This window comes from Dipodomys ordii, unplaced genomic scaffold, assembly GCF_000151885.1.
Source record: "Dipodomys ordii isolate 6190 unplaced genomic scaffold, Dord_2.0 Scaffold6, whole genome shotgun sequence".
Classification (NCBI taxonomy): domain Eukaryota; kingdom Metazoa; phylum Chordata; class Mammalia; order Rodentia; family Heteromyidae; genus Dipodomys; species Dipodomys ordii.
This window is the reverse complement of record NW_012267222.1, coordinates 15615358-15633654: the sequence shown is the minus strand read 5'-3', so window position 1 is coordinate 15633654 and position 18297 is coordinate 15615358. Positions and strand designations below refer to the sequence as shown.

Genomic DNA, 18297 nt, shown 5'->3' with positions numbered 1-18297 from the left:
TAGCTACTCAGGAGGTTGAGATCTGAATATCTCAGTTCAATGCCACTCCGGGCAGGAAAGTATGTGAGACTCTGCTCTCCAATTAACCACCAGAAACATGAAGTGGAGCTGTGGCTCAAAATGCTAGAACACTATCCTTAAGCAAAAAAGCTCAGGGACAATGCCCAGGCCCTGAGTTCAAGCCTCATGACCAACAGAAAAAAAAATCCAAAAGCCTCACGTGGTTTTGTAAGAGGCATGGAGATGCTGGATGCTTCAGAGATCCACTGGGGCCCTGGGCATGCTGGGGGTGGCTCTGTCACTTACAACTGTTCCTGTCCAGTGTTTACCCAGCTCCTCCAGGCCCATGGAGACAAGCCCCAGGAGTGTGGGATGATGCCGTGCAAGCCCTCCCTGGAGCATCCTTGTCCACCCTTCTGACAGGTGAGGCGTGACTTCCTGCCAGTGTAAGGTCAGCGTCCAGGGACAAGGTAGGAGGGAGCTAGAGGGGCCGAGGGTGGCAGCAGAGGGTCTTTCTGGAGGGGGCAGGCTGTCTGTGGCCATGGGGGAATGTGGGTAGGTAGGTAACAGAGGACCAAGTGGGAGTCCCCAAGTGACCAGGGTGGGGTCATGGAGATGCCTGGAGGAATGCTGACTCCCTTCTGCCCATGCGCAGCCCCGGCTGCTTACCTTGGACAAGCACTTGAGCAAAGGCCTCAGCGGAGCCCACCTTGTTGGTGACCTGACAGCGGTAGGTGCCAGAGGCCTCTGGGCCTGTGGGCTCCAAGTGCAGCAGCTCATTCCTGGCGGTGGCGCCCCCAGGGAGGCTGCTGCCCACGCGGCTCCACTGGAAAGTGAGTGGGGGCGTGCCATGGGCCAGGCACTGAAGCTGCACCGGCTCCCTCGCCTGCACCGAGGCATGCTCCGGGACGATGGTGGCATACGGTGGGCCTGTGGGGGGACATGGGTCAGGAGGAGAGCGGTGACCTGACAACCAGGGAAGCCCAGAGGCTTGGGGACTGAGTTCAGAGGACACAGGAGGGGATATGGGTAAGTGGCAGCGAGTGCAGGTGCAGAGGTCCTGTGGATGGGGGTCCTGGTGATGTGTAGGGGGGGGTGTCACACATCTCAATGTAGCAGAGCGGGAAGCACAAGGACAGAGGACTGGGTCGTACTCTCCACGTGCAGGATGACAGTGGCCTCGGCATGGCCCGCAGGGCTGCTGGCATTACAGATGTACTGGCCCGAGTCCTGCTGGGCTACTCGGGGGATGACCAGTGTGTTGCCTTCCAGACGGTGCTGCCAGGGCAACGGGGAGCGCAGCTTGGACCAGTGGATGGTGGGAGTGGGGTTGCCTGTGGAGTGAAACATGGCATTGCTTGCTGGGCTACCCTGGGCACTAGTTGAGTGTAGGGTGGCAGGCAGCATCCTGTCCCTCTGTGGGGTAGGTGCTGCCCAGACATTGTGTCATCCCCAGACCTCTGACATGTCTATAATTCGGGCCCTTTGGGTACCCCTGGTCCACCAGCCCTGTAGGCCCACCCTTGGCCATACCTGTGGCTGAGCAGCGCAGGGTAGCTGTGCGTCCAGCCTCCAAGGTCAGCTCGGCTTCTTCAACCTGGACCTGAGGGGCCCCTGGGGCCACGGTGCCCGTGTCCACGATCACCTCCACCTGCTTCTGTGCTGTGCCCAGGGCATTCTGGGCTAGGCACACATACGTGCCTGCATCTGATGGCTTAGCTGATGAAATCTAGAAGAAATCAGGGCAGCTGGAAGTGGGGTGTGGCAGGGACTTTGACCTTGGCCCCTTTCCATGGATTCTGGCTCCTTCACCTGGCTGCCTGAGGGCTCATCCTCATGACATCCCTTTACCCATCCAGCCTCTTGGTCATTCCTCTACTTACTCACCCATCTACTCTTCTCCTTTCTCCCTCCCTCTCTCCTTCTCTCCTTCCTTTCTTTTCTCTTCCCTTCCCCTCTTCTTGTCTTTCCCCTTTCCTCAGTGCCTGGGCTCTGTCCCTAAGCCTCTCTATCACTTGAGCCACAGCATCATTCAGGCTTTTTCTGAATAGTTTATTGGAGATAAGAGTCTCATGGACATTCCTGCCCAGGCTGGTTTGAAACACGATCCTCAGATCTCATCCTCCTGAGTATTATAGGCTTGAGTCACTGGTGCTCAGCTGAGATAGGATTTTTCTATGCAGCCCAGGCTGGTCTCAAACTCACCATGCTCTTATCTCAGCCTCCTGGGTGCTGGGATTATGGGTACATGCCATTTTCCCTCTCCATCCCCCCTTACTTTCTTCCACATTCCTTCTTTCTTCTCTCCTCTCTTCCAATCTACTCATTCACTCACTTTCTCCCTCCATCCACTAATTACCCACTGTTGTCCATTACCCACTCCTCCAGGTACCTACTCAATGCAGGTCCTGGACAGGGCCTCAGACCCTAAACTAGAACAATTCTGAACTCACCTTCAAAACGACATGGCTGTCTAGCAGCCCAAACATCCGTGGCTCCATCTTGGCTGGTGTGCCAACCCGGGTCCAGCGAGCAGAAGCACGGGGCTCCCCAGCACTGACGCACTCCAGGGTGATGTCCTTCCCAACCTTCACCTGCACAGGGCCCTCGGGGAGCACGGACAGTGTAGGGGGTCCTGCTTGGAGAAACAACCACCACTGACCGACTGACCCACATCCATCACAAAGCAATAGCAGGGTGAGCAGATGCCTCCTCGTCCTCTGCCCAAAGCAGGGTAGAATGTAAACCTGAAGGTTCTAAGAAGTGGGGATGGAACCAGGAAAGCAGGGACTGGGGCTGACACAGCCCCTTACCGTGCACGCTGAGGTTCACGACGCTTTGCGCCACACCGTAGGCATTGGAGGCCACACAGCGATAGGCCCCGTGGTTGCTGGGCCGGGTACCCACGATGGTGATGATGGAGCCATTGGGGCTAATGTGGACATTGTCTGTGGGGAGATATTGGGGGAAGCAGAGGTCAGCTCCTCTCCTGCCTTGGTGCTGCCCAGTGGTAGATCTCTACCCCATGACCTTGACCCTTTGGGTGTGGGCACATGACAAGGAGTTGTGGCAGAAAATGAGAGTCTTTGGTGACTCCTGAATGCAGCCCACTCACTAGAGAGAGTCTGCACTTTGCCCAGGGCCATACCTAACCTGTCCAGACCCTCATACCAGTGGCCCTCCTGCCTGCCTCCAGCCAGCCCCCGCTCCTGTCCTCACCTTCCAGCTCTGGGTTCCGGGTCTTCCACTCAAGGTTGATGGGAGTGGCTCCCTCATGGATGAGGCACTTGAAGCTGGCATCCTGGCCCTGCTGCACGGTGCTACTGGGCGGGTCAATGGAGATGACTGGACTCCGGAGACCTGCAGGCCCAAGAGGGAAGGCCAAGCTCAGAGGGGGAGGGCTAGCCCCACCCCCTCAGCTTCAGGGTCCTCCCCATCTCTGCCTTCCTCTCCCTGCCACCTCTAACACTCACGGTAGGAAGATCCTGCACTGGGGGGGACAGTGACGGTGAAGGAGGCCTCCTGCTCAGGGCCCGAGCCGACGGCCACACGGCACACATACTCGCCAGAGTCAGCAGGGGAGACGTGGGGGAGCCGCAGCTGGGAGCCATGCACCTGTCAGAAGGAGAAGGGGAAGCGGCCATCAGATTGGGGCACTGAGATGTGCGGCTCCCCAAGGGAGCTGTGCCAGTTCTTGGGGAGAGGAGGGACTTCAGAGCTCAGGTCCTGCCGGGGGGATCAGGCTGGAGGGGGCTTCTGCCATGGAATCCCAGAATCCACCCACTCTCTTTTTAGAGGAGGAAACTGAGGCACAAGTGATGACTTGGAGCCAAGGGCTTGTGCCTCATGCCTGTTGTCCTAGCTACTCAGGAATCTGAGATCTGAGAATGGAAGCCAAAGCCAGCCAGGGCAGAAAAGTCCATAAGACGCTTAGCTCCGGTTAACCACCAAAAAGCCAAAAATGAAACTGTGGTTCAAGTGGTAGAGCACCAGCCTTGAGTGAAAAAGCTTAGGGACAGCATGCAGGCCCTGAGTTCAAGTTCCAGGATCAGTGTACGTGTGTGTGTGTGCTTGCATGTGCGTGCGCATGTGCGCGTGCACACACACACACACACACACACACACACACACACACACACACACACACCACCAACACTACTTGGCAGCAGGGCTAGGAGCCCCTGGGCCTCTCAGCTCCTGCTTGGGAACTCTCCCCTCACAGGTATCCTGTCTATGTCCTCATTCAGGAAGTTCACAAGTGCAGGGAGACCTCTGCCTACCTTGGGGCTCCTTTCCACCCTGGCCCGTACCTGGTGCCGGGCAGGCAGGCTGCCACCACGTTTGTGCCATGTGACCTGGGCATGGGCCTGCCCTGGCACCACACAGTTGAGATCCAAAGTCTGTCCCTCAGCCAGATGGGAGGAGGAGGGCTCGATGTAGATGGGCCGGGCCAGTCCTGGGGCTGTGGGAACAGGGGTGGGAGAGGCATGGCTCCTGGGGTGAGGGCAAGGACCTGTGGCAGTGGCCCTGAAGGCCAATGATCTTCCTGGAGGGCCTGTGGCTTGAGCAGTAGACATAACAGGGCCACCTTGATCTACAGTCTCCCTTCCCAGGGACAGATGGCTGCTGAGACTCAGGGCAAGGTTCCCGTGTTTGGGGGAGGGAGCTAGAACTGCCAGGGACCCAGGCCATCTTTGCCAGTCATAGCTGCAAACACTGGGTGGGCCTGGTCTTCTATGGCAGAAAACACCAGGCCCAGGCAACAAGGGCCCTGTCCTGAGAGCAGAGACGATCGACCCCAGGAAGGGCCTTGAGTGGGGTGGTAGCACTGTCTATGGCTCCTTGCCACTCACCAGGAATGGGTCTTGGGCTGGAGGCTTCAATTGTGACCAGGACAGAGGCCTCCAAGGTGCCCGAGCTGCCAGTCACCCGGCAGGAGTACTGGCCAGAGTCAGCTGGGGACACGTGGTTTAGCCTCAGCAGAGAGCCGTGGACCTGCAGGGTAGGGTGACAATGGGGAGAAGGTGCTGGAGACACTGGCCCAGGCCTCCAGGTAATCTTGCCTCTGGTACCCATCCCCCCAGGAGGCCTGCAGGTGTGCTGGCTGCACACTGTCAAGACCACCCCTGGACACTGGACATGTAGACTCTAGTAGGTTTGTTATGGCATTCCTCTGGCAGGAGGAAGCCCTGGATCTGGAAGGGGTGAGTGGTCTGCTTTTCCACTTTGCACTGGCGTGCTGTGGGGCCAGTTGTGGGCCTGCCCTACCCAGCCTATTCATGAGCCCCTGACTCAGTCATGGACTGCCATGTGTCCAGCCACCATTGCTTAGGCCGCCTTCCCTTCGGGGGGGGTTTGGGAGGGACAGTTGGGGTTGTGGAGGAGGGTGAATCTGCCTTTCTCAAGCCCCATACCTGATGGTGAGCAGGCAGGCTGCCTCCACGCTTGTGCCATGTGACCTGGGCGTGGGCCTGCCCAGGGACCATGCAGTTCAGATCCAGGGTCTGCCCCTCCGCCACTCGAGAGGAAGAGGTCTCGATGCGGATGGGTGGGGCTCCACCTGAGGCTGGGGAGGACCAGGGGTCAGTGGGCTGGGACTTTGCCCTCAGCCCCTCTGCCAGGTGCCCCGATGTGCAGACCAGAGGCCACCAGGAGCAGCTTCTCTCCCTTCCTATTCCCCTTGGGGCTGTACTGCTGGGCCACCTAGGGATGGAGGCCTCTCCCTTGGCCCTGTCCTCAGCCAGGCTCAGCCTCTCCATGTGGGTCACTAACATCCAAACTCCAGTGGAGGCAGCAAAGAACACACCCTGGGGCCAGACTACCCATGTTCGAATCCCAGCTCAGCTATTTGTTGCTTGGGTGATCTTTAGAAAGCTACTTTAATTCTCTGTCTCCATTTCCCTGTCTGTAAAAGGAAGAAACCATCACCCTACCCCAAAGGGCTCTGGGAGGAGGAAATGAGTTAATATATAAGCAGCACAGGGCCTATTCCTGTGGCGTGGCCCTCCATGTTCTAATTCCTACACACTTTCCTTCTATTGATCTACTTTAGAAAACCTTAAGCATGTAGTTCCATTATAGCAATGTTTGTTTCTCACACACTACTGTGGCCACTGAGGCACATACCCCAGACTCCAGGGAACTCAGAGAATTATCCCTAGAGCAAGCACTCTACTCTCCCTTTGCAACTGAGGACAACATAGAGAGGGCCAAGTCCCTTAGGTGACACCTCTGAGTTGGGCAGGCGCCAGCCCACATGGCCAGGTCCCTCCATCCCGGGAAAGGGCAGGTAGGAGGAGGGGGTCTGGGACCCAAGGGGCTGCTGTCTCTACCTACCTAAGCATTTCCAGCTCTGCCATTGCTTCCCTCCCTTCTTCCCTCCTCCAGTCTCCCAGCCCCACACAGGGACCCTCACCAGGGACATGGACAGTGCTAGAGCCAGCGGGTTCGATAGAGACCAAGACGGAAGCTTCCAGAGGGCCAGAGCTGCCTAGCACGCGGCACGTGTACTCGCCGGAGTCGGCCGGGGACACCTGGTACAGCCGCAGCCTTGAGCCGTGGGCCTGACAGGGTAGAAAAGACAGGAAGGAGCAGTATAAGATGCCACTCCAATGCAGGTAGGCATGGCATTCCCTCCCTCAAGAGCCCCGGGCTAGCAGTTCTCCCATTTCCTTTCTGCCGTACCTGATGGTGAGCAGGGAGGCTGCCGCCACGCTTGTGCCACGTGACCTGGGCATGGGCGTGACCAGGGACCACACAGTTCAGATCCAACGTCTGCCCTTCAGCCACGTGTGAAGATGATGACTCAATTCTGATAGGTACAGCCGCTCCGGGGCCTAGGGACACAGGCAGTAAGTCATGGCTTGACCACAGTTAGATTGGGTTAGGAATGAGGCCGGTAAACCCCACATGCCAGAAGTAGTTAAAATTAGCACCTATTAGGTGCTAACAGTGTGTCAAGTACTTTATTGAGTGCTTTATGTGCACTAAGACATTAAGCCCTCATAAATCTGTACACTTGGTATTAATGTCCATTTTATTTAAATGCCAGTATTGGCACTTGAATTTAGGGCCTGGCACAGTCCTGAGCTTTTGTTGCTCAAGGCTAGTGTCCTACCACTTGAGCCACAGCTCTACTTCTGTTTTTTTGTGTTTGTTTTTTTACTGGTTAATTGGAGATGAGTCTCTTTCCTGACCAGGTTGGCTTCACATCTAAGCCTCCTGAGTGGCTGGGATTGGAAGCAAGAGCCACTGGTGCCCCATCCAGAAATGTCCTCTTCTACATCATCTAAGACAGGGCACAATTACCTGGGGCTCTTGAACATTTGAACAGTTAGAGATGGAATTTTAGAGCTTATTTCAATTGCTACACAGGGCTAGTGGCGCTCGGTGAGGCAGGTAGGAATACTACTTCCATTTTACTTACTTGGAGCCCGAGGTGGGGAAGGGCAGAGTCACTTGCTCAGTGCCTTAGTGGTTCAGGCAAGATATTGAACTTAGGTCCATTTTGCAGAGGTCTTGCTGTGACCATCAGCCAAGGTCTGCAGGTTCTAACTCAAGGACTCTGGTGTTCCCAGGGTCAGACTCACCAGAGGGGTTGCTGGTTCTGGGGGAGACCGTAACCACAATGGAGGTCTCCTGGGCTTCGATGTTGTTGTTGGCGCGACACACATACTCCCCAGAGTCCGCCACAGACATCTGGTGTAGCCGCAGGCGGGAGCCGTGGGCCTGGGGACAGATAGGGAAGGGGAAGAGCCTGATCAGGGCTGCTTTCTGTGGGCCAACACCCCGTCTGCTGAGGCACGCAGGGCACAAGGAGCCCCACTACCCAGCTCTAACCCCTACCTGGTGTCTGGCAGGCAGGCTGCCCCCTCGCTTGAACCAGGTGATGGTAGCCTGGGTCTGCCCTGCCACCACGCAGTTCAAATCCAAGGTGTCTCCCTCCAGCACCGTGGAGGAGGAGGACTCAATCCTGATGGGTGGGGACACACTGGGCACTGGGCACCAAGGGGGAAAGGACAGACCGCCCAAGTCAGCTGATGGTACTCGGGGCTGCGGTCTCCTCCCACACCTGCGGGCCCCAGGTCTGCCCTCACACTCACCGTGCATGGAGCCACTGCCTTGGATGGTGACAATAAGCGAGGTCTCCTGGGAGCCAGCACCATTACTGACATGACACACATACTCTCCTGAGTCAGCTGGGGTCACCTGAGGGATCCGTAGCCGGGAGCCCACGATCTGGAGGGAGCATGTGGTAGTGGGTGGGGCCAAGGCTCGGAGGCCTGGTGCTCAGTGCCCCCTGGTGGCCCTAATGCTTTCTTTCAGGCTCCTGGCATGGTGTGTGGCCTGTGCCTGAGTCTCTGGATGGAGTCTCTGATCATCTTCCAACCCAGGACCCTTCCACACCCTTGCTGACCCTATGCGTGCTTGCTGTCATATTCAACATGTCTGGCTCTCTTCACTTGGGACAGCAGCACCAGGCCCAGGGCATGTCCTCTCAGGGACAACAGGCGAGGGGACCCAGCTGAGGTACACAGGATATAACTGTATCCTCGGTGGGATTCAGGCCTATCCATCAAGGGTGCCCAGTGTTTGCGGGTGGACTGAGCAAGCACGGAACAAGGTCTGGCACCACCCTGGACCTCCCACCAGGGCCAGTGTCCTCCAGCCCGCTGGCTCCTACCTGGTGCCGGCTGGGTAAGCTTCCTCCACGCTTATACCAGGTGATGGTGTGGGGTGTGTGGCTGGCAACCACACAATTGAGGTCCAGGGTGTGCCCATTGGCCAGCGAGGCCGAAGAGGACTCGATACGGACAGGGTACACCATGCTCTGGGCTGGGGGGCAGGTAAGATGGAAAGTAAGGTATAGGTACTGCTGAAGATGGTGCTGGGCCCAGCAGCCCCCACCCACCATTTGCCACAATCCCCAGAACACTCACTGTGGAAGGGTCTGAGGCGCTGTTGGATGGTGACAAGGACTGAGGCTTCCTGGGTACCTGAGCCACTGGCCACACGGCACACATACTCCCCAGAGTCAGCTGGGGTCACCTGGGGCAGCCGCAGCCTTGAGCCAAGCACCTGGACAGGACAGGACAGAGATGGCAAACTCAGCTGGCACTCACATTCAGCTCTGGTCCCTCCCTACACAGCCAACTGGAGCCTGATAGGGAGAAGGTCCATTCCTAACTCTTCAAGCCCAGAGCCCCAGAGTTGGGGCAAGATGGAGCCTGCCACGTGACCTATCCTAGGGACTGCTAAGACCTGACACGAGCATCTGCTGACATGCTACAGAGTAGGTGAAGCAGGCAGTGTGAACCCATCTGATAGATGACCTCAAGGTTCAGAGAAGTCAAGCAACTGGCCTAAGGCCACATAGCAGGCCAAGTGGGAGAGAATAGTATCTGAACTTGAATATGCTTGAACTCAAAACCTCTATTTTTTTTTCAGTCATGGGGGCTGAATTCTGGGCCTGGGCGCTGTCCCTCAGCTCTTCAGCTCAAGGCTAGCGCTCTACCACTTGAGCCACAGTGCCACTTCCAGCTTTTTCTTTCTTTCTTTCTTTTTTTTGTCTTTTCTTTTTTTGGTAGTGGGGATGGAACCCAAGACGTTGCACTTGCTAGGCAAGCGCTTTGCCACTGAGCCCTGGCTTTCTGCTTATATGGTGCTGAGGAATGGAACCCTCATGCATGTAAGGCAAGCACTCTTACCACGGAGCCATCTTCCCAGCCCCAAATCCCTATTCTTTATTCTGTAGTTAGCAGGCTCTTTTGGACCCTCTTTCATTCCCCACCTCCTACCTGGTGTCGGGCGGGAAGGCTGCCCCCTCGCTTGTGCCATGTGACCTGGGCATGGGCCTGCCCGTTAACGAGGCAGTTCAGATCCAGGGTCTGCCCTTCAGCCACATGTGAGGAAGACGACTCAATCCGGACTGTAGGGGTAACTCCAAGTGCTGGTGACAGAGAGAAGAGGGTCAGTACCCCTCAGGAGGCTCACAGACATGGGTGTGAGTGGGGACAGGTGACAGTAGTCTCTTGGGAAGCGCGGGCTGAGGCTTGGCCTCCTGGTCCTGCCATGGCTGGAGGGGGAACCCTTCCCTGGGTGACCCCAGCCCTGACTGCTTCCCCAGTGCTACTCACCAGGCACAGAGTCCGCGGGTACAATGTTGACAAGGACCGAGGTCTCCAGAGGCGTGGAGCTGCCCTCCACCCGGCACACATACTCGCCCGAGTCAGCAGGGGACACCTGGTAGAGCCTCAGCAGGGAGCCATGGGTCTGGGCAGATGGAGGGTGAGGTCAGGGGGATCCTTCCCGGGCCCCCATACCTGGAACCTGCCACCTGCTACACCTGGAGCTCTGGGGCCTGGCCATCAGTGACAGACTGGCTTCTCTGTCTTGCTTAGCAGTGGGGCAGAGGGGGGTGTCTTGTCTCAGAAGATGGGGGCACAGGAAGAGCCCTGGGCTCACACGGTGTTTTTGGTGGTACTCGGGGCGTCAGGTTTCCTAGCCCAGTGCTCCACCCCTGAGGCATGTCCAGCCCTTTTTGCATTGGTTTCTTTTGAGGTAGGGTCTCATTTTCTGCCCAGGCCAGACTGGGCTGTGACCTTCCTACTAGTACGTTCCCGTCACTGGACCTGACAGGTGCATACCACTGTGCCCAGCCATCATGCTTCCCTTGTAGCTGGGATAAGAGGTATGCACTACAGTACCCAGCCATCAATTGAGATGGAGTCTAGAGAACTTTTTGTCCCTGCTGCTTTGAACTGTGGTCCTCCATCACCATTTCCCAAGAGGCTGGGATTAGAGGCTTGTGTAGGCTCACAGGTTGCATACAAGCTAAGGTCGTAAAGGAAGGTTCATCTCCAGTGCCTACTCTGATAATTATAAACCCATGGGATATTTCCCTTAGAGTTTCACGAATCAGTTGCACAGCCAGAAGCTGGCAGAATCCTAAATTCTATAAAATTTTGTGTACTGTGATAATGGCTCCCAGCACTCCCCACACGCTGAGTTCTGAATGTTTTGCAAATAGGTCACTTAATGTGATCCTGAAGACAATTCTAAGACGTAAGGACTACTATTATTGCTTCATAGATGGAGAAAGAATAGCACAGAGAGGTTAAGTAACTTGTCTGAGGTCACATGCTACTAAGTAGAGACACAGAGATTCCTCCTAGGCTGGCCTGGCCTGGCCCTTGGCTTCCAACCACTGCACCCTGCACCTGTGCCATAGACCTGAACCACCGCACCCTGCACCTGTGCCATGGGGCCCCAGGTCTCTGCCTCAGAGCAACCTCCAGCTCTCTCCATCAACTAACCCCTTCCGCTTCTTCTAGGCCCTTCCACCCTCTTGCCTGTACCTGGTGCCGGGTGGGCAGGCTGCCCCCGCGCTTCTGCCATGTGACTTGTGCATGGGCCTGTCCTGGCACCACACAGTTCAGGTCCAGCGTCTGCCCCTCGGCCACGTGGGAGGAGGACGGCTCGATGCGGAGGGGCTGGGTGCTGCCTGGGGCTGGGAGATAAGAGGTCATGGGGACTCCAGTTTGTCAAGGCCACCCCGCCTCAATTCCTTCCACACCCTTGCCTGGTGGCCACTCACGGTGGGCAAAGTTGGCCCCCTGGGTGCCAGCCACCGTGACTGTGATGGAGGCCTCCTGGCCATTGCTGGCCCGGCAGACGTACTCTCCTGCATCCACGGGGGAGGCCTGGAAGATGTACAGGCGGGAGCCGCGGACCTGGAGTGGGGATAGGTGGGTGAGGGCACTTCCGGAGCTCAGCAGATGTCCCACGGCCTTTCCCACCACCTGTGCACTGTCCCATGTTCCAGGTGCCGAGTACCTGGTGCCGGGCAGGAAGGCTTCCTCCACGCTTGTACCACGTGACCTGTGCATGGGCCTGTCCCGCCACCACACAGCTGAGATCCAGGGTCTGCCCTTCAGCTACCGTGGAGGAGGAAGACTCGATCCTGACAGGGGGGACCGGTCCTGGGACTGTGGGGACAAGGGAGAAGGTAGTGGAGACTCCTAGGAGAGAACACAAACTACCCACTTGGAGCTGTGTCAGCTGTGTGGTCTGGGAGTCTGAGCCTGGAGTCCTGGCTTGGCTCCATTACTGACAGAGGCCAGGGTGGGGGGTAAGCATGGCAGTGGTGAGCAAGGGAGTGAATGAGAGGAGGTAGTAAGGCCATGAGAAGATGAGGCAGGGGCAGAGACGAGAATACCATGGCCAAAGACAGGTGGTTGACCTGGGCAGAGCCCTGCAGCCGGTGCCACGGTGGCCGCCTCCCCATGCAGGCAGTGGCAGGCACCCAGGCTTCACTCCCAGAAGGCCCTTGGCTTCCTCCACTTTACTGTTACTGGGGCTGCTCACCAGGGATGGAGCCGGAGGGCTCAATGGTGACCAGGACAGAGGTCTCCGTGTGCTCTGAGCCGAGGGTCACATGGCACACGTACTCGCCAGAGTCAGCTGGGGACACCTGGTGCAGCCGCAGCAGGGAGCCGTGGGTCTGTTTGCGAAGAAGGAAGGTTGGAGGGTGCTGGAGCAGCCCCCCACCCCCGAGCCCCTCCAGCAGGCTGGCCCTGGGGGCTGCTGTACCTGGTGCCGGGCCGGGAGGCTGCCTCCACGCTTGCGCCATGTGACCCGGGCTTGTCTAGGCACTTTGCAGTTCAGATCCAGAGTCTGTCCCTCCGCCACATGGGAGGACGAGGACTCGATGCGGATGGGCTGGGTGCTGCCAGTGGCTGGGCACAGAGGGGTTGGTCAAAGGCTTGGACTTTGGCCTCACCTGCAGCCTTGGGCAGTGACCCCCAAGCCACGGCTGGGGAGGTCTCGGCTGGAACATACTCTTCTGCCTCCCCATGGAGCCAAGGGCCGTCCTTCTCTACCCCCTCTAACTTGGGCTCCACGCCCTCCATGCCCCGAGAGACAAGACATACAGAGGCCTGAACCCCCCCCTGCCAGGCTGGGCTCAACCCCACCTCTTCTCAGGGGCCCCAACATGTGTTTCTGTGTGGGTCACCACCACACTACAGACAGTGTGGTCTCCCTTTCACAGATAAGGGAAGTGAGGCTGACAAAGCCCTGTGTCAGGATGTGAACCCAGGCCAGTTCCAGGCCAGCCAGACCCCCGTCCAGCCTAGCCTCCACTCCCCGAGCCCATGGTACGGGACCACAGCCTGCCCTGGGCCACTGAGGACCATGGATGTCCTCCCCACAGTGGGGAGACCCCAGGACTCGACCTGGCTCCTCACCTAGGGTGTGGCTGGGGCCTGAGGGGGTGCTGAGGACGGAGACGACAATGGAAGCCTCCTTGGGGCCCAATTCACTCTCCACGCGGCACACGTAGTCTCCAGAGTCAGCTGGGGAGACCTGGGGGAGCCGCAGCCGGGAGCCATGGACCTGCGTGGTAGGGTGGGGGGTGAAGAGAAAACAGAAACAAGGCTGGACTCTGTTGTCCTTAGATCTGGACGATACAGTCATCAAACTCTGAGCCACTGAGAGCACTGGAGGTAGGGGAGACAGCCCTGGCCCTTTGCTGGGGAGTGTCGGGCTGCAGGAGCCCCCAACCCCCTTGCTCCATATTTTGGGGGTTTCCTACCTGGGCGTGGGGAGGCAGGCTGCCCCCTCGCTTGTACCACGTGATCTGGGTGTGGGCCAACCCCGTCACTGCACAGTTCAGGTCCAGGGTCTGCCCTTCAGTCACTGATGGCGAGGAAGACTCAATCCTCACTGGCAAGGTGCTGGCACCTGAGGCTGTGACCACAGGGAGGTGAGTGGACGCCAGAGAACAGGGGTTCATCCTTCCCTTGCCTGTGGCCCCTGAGTCCCCTGTACCTGACAAGACGACCACCTGGATGCGTGCCTGGGAAGTGCCTGTGGGGCTGGTGGCCACGCAGAGGTAGAAGCCAGCGTCAGCGAGCGTCACGGCTGGGATGATCAGCGTGGCGATGTCTGTGTGTTCAGAGCGGGCCTGGTAGATGGAGAGGGTCAGTTACATGGCATAGAGCCTGGCCATGTGAGCTTGGCAGAGGGTGCCAGTGTGAAAGGGGCAGGGACAGAGCTGAGATCAAGTCCCAGTAGGGCCCTGAGAACCACGGAACCAGTGAAGAGATGGGCAGGACAACCTGCTGGGTGCAGGGCCCGGGAGCCGGAGAGGAGCGGGGCAGGTGGAGTGGGAGGTGAGGCAGGGGCTGGGCTGCACTGAGCCTGGGGACCTGTGGGGCTCCATTTTCTCACCTGTGGAGGCAGGCTGCCCCCTTCCTTTCTCCAGGTGATGCTGGTGCTGGGCACACCTAACACTCTGCAGTACAGCCTGACTGTGCGGCCCTCAGTCACCTGAGTCCTCTCTGGGCTCACCTGGACCCTGGGTCCGCTGCCACCTGCGACAGAACCTGATGAGAATCGCCTCAGGCGTGCCCACAGGCCCCAGCCCCTGCCTCGGCCTGCCCCTCTCACCTTGCACCTGAAGCAGGGCTCTGGCCACGTGCTGTCCAGCACTGCTGTGGGCTCGGCACAGGTACTGGCTCTGATCCGAGGGCTCGACGGCAGGCAGGCGCAGGATGCCACCGTGGATCTGAGCCTTCTGAGGTAGCTGGCCCCCAGGGCCTCCTGGAATGGACACATGCAGTGAGCAGCTGCTGGGGCTGGCCCGGCTCGGGAACCTCCCTTCCCCAGTGGCAGTTAACCCCATGGCCTTGCCCTGCCCTGGCAGAGGAGCCCAGCCCCTGAAGGTTGCTGTCATCTCTGCCTCACCTGACCACTCCAGGGTGGGCGGGGGGTTCCCTGTGGCGCTGCAGCGGAACTCAGCCAACTGCCCAGGCTGCACTGTGAGCTGGGGCGGGCTGATGGAGACCACGGGGGCAGATAAGGTGCCAGAGGCTGAGAAGGAGGGGAGAAAGGAAGACATGTTACATGATCCACAACTACAGCCTCCTTGCCACTCTATCCCTGGTGGCCATCTGCCGTACTATAGCCACAGGGAGTTTTTCAAACAGTAATGACCTCGCTGCTTCCCTACTAGAGACCTGCCTGTGCTGCCTATTGCTGAAAAGAAAATCCCAACTCCCTATTCTTCTCTATCACAAGTAGATATCTCTGCAGTACCTTCCAGTCCTCATGTACCTTTTGCAAAGCCAGGTTGGCTTTGCTTTCCCTTAAAGACATCAACATGTTCCAGGCCCCAGGGACTTTGCATGTGCTGCCTCCAGGGCTGAGATCACCCAGAGGTTCTGAGGAGGGCTGAGATAGTGTTTGTCCTTCTGTTCCTTGCTTTCTCAGAGCCTAAACCAGGACCTGGCACGCTGTAGGAGCCCAGAAACGTCCCAGTGCATTAGCAATGATGGGTCATGGAGGGTCAGGTAGTGATGAGACGTGCCTTGTACGTGCAGAGTGGCCGTGCCCAGGTCCATGGCAAACATGTTGGAGCCGGTACATGTGTAGGTGCCTGCGTCACTCGGCTGCACGTTGCGAATGGTGAGGATGCCGTTGAAGTCCATGGCCCGGGAGGGCAGCTTCTCATTGTGCAGGCGGGTCCACACCAGGGTATAGGCTGGGGACTGCAAGGCAAGGGGGCAGGCTGAGCAGCGTGTGCGGGCTCTGAGATCCCAGGATATGGACCCCCCGTCCCCTCTGTGCCCACCCACCTTGCTCTTGGCTGTGCAGACAAAGGTGACGTCGGCTCCGGGGCGCACACTCTGGCTCCGTGGCTCCTCCACAGTCACCGTGATGGGCTTGCTGGGAGCCTCTGTGGGATAGGAAGCCCCTCCTGAGCAGGGGTTGGCCAGGTCCCTGCCTTGTGGCTGTGTTCTTTCTCTGTCACCTCCGCCTGCCCACCCCTGCTCCAACCAGCACTGCTGAGAGCCGACGGCTGCAGCCATCTCTTCTCTCCCTTGCTATGGGATCACTCTCCTTCACAGACTGGTATGTTCTAGAAGTTTCCTTTTCTGAAAGTGACTGTCAGCCTCATCTTTCCTACCGCTTCATTGATCTTTAAGTCAATAATATATATATATATATATATATATATATATTCATTTTTTATTTATTTTTTGTTTTGGGGCTTGCACTCAGAGCCAGAATGCTGTCCCTGAGCTTTTCCCCTCAAGGCTAGCACTCTACCACTTTGAGCCACAGTACCACTTCTGGTTTTCTGGTGAACATTAGAGTCTCATGGACTTTCCTGCCTGGGCTGGCTTCAAGCTGTGATCCTCAGATCTCAGCCTCCTGAGTAGCAAGGATTACAGGCCTGACCTACCAGCAGTCTGGCTGATAATAGTCCCCCCTTCCCCTTGTATTAGGTACCTTTTCTTCCTAGGCCTGCTTCCCTTCCCTGAGCTTTTTATTTTAGAGTCACTGGGGTTAAACTCAGGGCTTCAGGCCCTTTGAGCCATGCGTCTAGCCATTCACTGTTGCTTTTATTTTTCCAATAGGAACTCATGCTTTTACCCAGGTCAGCCTTGGGCCTCGATTCTTCTACATCTGCCTTCCAAGCTGGATCCCCCACACTGCCCTTGAGCTTCTTGCTCACAAATCCTGTCTCAGATTTAGCTTGGGGAAAGCCCACAGGGAGACAACTTCAAACTGACACCTTTCTCACCTCAGTAAACAACACCCTATTCCCACAGCTCTAGAACCTAGGCTCCAGGCAGCATCCCTGTCTCTTACCCTCAGTGACCACAAAGACCTACCCATTCTTCTCTAAAACAGATCACCTCTTCCCAGCTGTGTGGCTGCTGTCTTCATACTGCAACCTCCCCTTCCTCCACAGATGAATGTACCTTGGCTTAGGACTGTGCTGTAGCCCGGCTTAGGCAGGGCCAGGGTGGGGCGGGGGTGGGGGGCTCACCAGAGACCAGAAGCTCTGCCCGGCTGTTGCTAGTGTGGTGGAGGTTCCGGCAGGTACAGATGTAGACGCCAGCATCAGAGGGCTGTACGCTGGGGAAGTGGAGCTCCGAGCCTGGTAGATGGGGAGGGTAGCTCGTCAGTGCCCACGTCCCTTCTTCTACCCAGCCCCAGATGCAGGGAAAGGACTGGGCATGGCCATCACCAGATGATGCCTGAGCCTGAGAAGCCTGGGGCTGTGGGTACCTTGATGCCGTTGTTGGGCACTGCTGGGCATAGGCCGTCCATCTTCCCTGGACCAGTAGAAGTAGTGGGGAGGGCTCCCAGTGACTTTGCACTGCAGGGAGTGGGGGCCACCTTGGGGTACCACACTCCGAGTAGGATGGACCTGGACAACCAGTGGGGCTTCGTCTGCTGGGGTGGGGGAAGGATTGGCATTTAGGCAGGAGGTCCCTGTATGCAGCCCTCCCAAAGACAGCCCCATCTCCCCCAAATCCCCCACGTCAGGACCCCACTCACCTTCAGGCAAACAGCGCCCCCCCTGCACATTGGGGTTACCCACATAACCTGGGGCACACCTGTCAGGAGGAAGAAGATTAGCTCTGTCAAAGTCCCAAGGGACCCAGAGCTGAACAGTGAACTTGGGGAGCTGGAAGCTCAGCCCACTACCCACTGTGGGATGGAAGTGGAGGGCTTTGGAAGAACTCTGGTCCCCAACTCAGGCCTTCAGGGGGCAGGAGACTGTAATGGGAGTGTAAGCTGGCTGGGTAAGGAGGGTCAGGCCTTTATTCTCCAGAGAGACATTCAGTCAACAAATGTTTATTAGGCAACTACTATGCTGCAGGCACCACACCCATGTGCTGGAAAAAACAGAACAAACATGGCCAAGTCTGTGATCTTGTGGAACGTGGTAGCTGGGAAGCCAATACGGAGACATTGTGTGAAATGAGAGATATATGTGGGCTGTGAGGACCCAGATTCCTGAGACCAGGAGCTTCCCAGAGGAAGCTGTTGTATCCACTCAAAGGCTGCATTTTTTTTTCAAAGAAACTATGCTGTTTGTAAATAGATACATATATCATAGTTTTTTTTCTCCCTGACTTGTTTCCAATTACAGGCTCCAGAAGACTGAAACAGATCTGTTTTGTTTGTCCCTTTATCTCAGTGCCTCGGCACACTGCCTGACACATGGTGAATACACACTAAAAATGTGCTGAGTGGGGTGAGGCGGCTCGTGCCTGTAATCCCAACACTTAGGAGGCTGAGGCAGAAGCATGAGGTTCAAAGTCAGCCTGAGTGACATGCAAGACTGTCTCAACACAAACAAACAAACAAAACACAAAATGAAATGGGATACGGTGGCTTGTTCCTACAATCCTAGCTACTTGGGAAGCTAAGATTGGGAGGATTGTGGTTCCAGATCAGCCTGAGTATGTTACGTCTGAGTTTTTTTTTTTTTTT

The 18297-nt window shown here is 57.3% G+C and overlaps 1 protein-coding gene across 1 annotated transcript in view; it reads right to left on the bottom strand.

Annotated features, from left to right (window-relative positions):
• The window catches only part of Hspg2 (heparan sulfate proteoglycan 2), a 73457-nt gene that overhangs the window by 14763 nt on the left and 40397 nt on the right, over positions 1-18297 (bottom strand). Inside the window, exons 38-72 of the mRNA XM_013032545.1 lie at positions 17356-17464; positions 17083-17250; positions 16841-16951; positions 15639-15739; positions 15371-15551; positions 14749-14874; positions 14452-14604; positions 14233-14375; positions 13831-13966; positions 13595-13749; positions 13248-13395; positions 12592-12737; positions 12367-12502; positions 11836-11987; positions 11597-11732; positions 11358-11509; positions 10137-10272; positions 9798-9949; positions 8940-9078; positions 8684-8835; positions 8103-8238; positions 7846-7997; positions 7590-7728; positions 6685-6836; positions 6416-6563; positions 5415-5566; positions 4854-4995; positions 4311-4462; positions 3474-3615; positions 3220-3360; positions 2814-2948; positions 2454-2635; positions 1534-1729; positions 1155-1334; positions 670-930 (exon numbers count right to left, since the gene is read on the bottom strand). Of these exons, the coding sequence (XP_012887999.1) occupies positions 670-930; positions 1155-1334; positions 1534-1729; positions 2454-2635; positions 2814-2948; positions 3220-3360; positions 3474-3615; positions 4311-4462; positions 4854-4995; positions 5415-5566; positions 6416-6563; positions 6685-6836; positions 7590-7728; positions 7846-7997; positions 8103-8238; positions 8684-8835; positions 8940-9078; positions 9798-9949; positions 10137-10272; positions 11358-11509; positions 11597-11732; positions 11836-11987; positions 12367-12502; positions 12592-12737; positions 13248-13395; positions 13595-13749; positions 13831-13966; positions 14233-14375; positions 14452-14604; positions 14749-14874; positions 15371-15551; positions 15639-15739; positions 16841-16951; positions 17083-17250; positions 17356-17464 (5242 nt within the window). The remainder of the gene's footprint in view (positions 1-669; positions 931-1154; positions 1335-1533; positions 1730-2453; positions 2636-2813; positions 2949-3219; positions 3361-3473; positions 3616-4310; positions 4463-4853; positions 4996-5414; positions 5567-6415; positions 6564-6684; positions 6837-7589; positions 7729-7845; positions 7998-8102; positions 8239-8683; positions 8836-8939; positions 9079-9797; positions 9950-10136; positions 10273-11357; positions 11510-11596; positions 11733-11835; positions 11988-12366; positions 12503-12591; positions 12738-13247; positions 13396-13594; positions 13750-13830; positions 13967-14232; positions 14376-14451; positions 14605-14748; positions 14875-15370; positions 15552-15638; positions 15740-16840; positions 16952-17082; positions 17251-17355; positions 17465-18297) is intronic.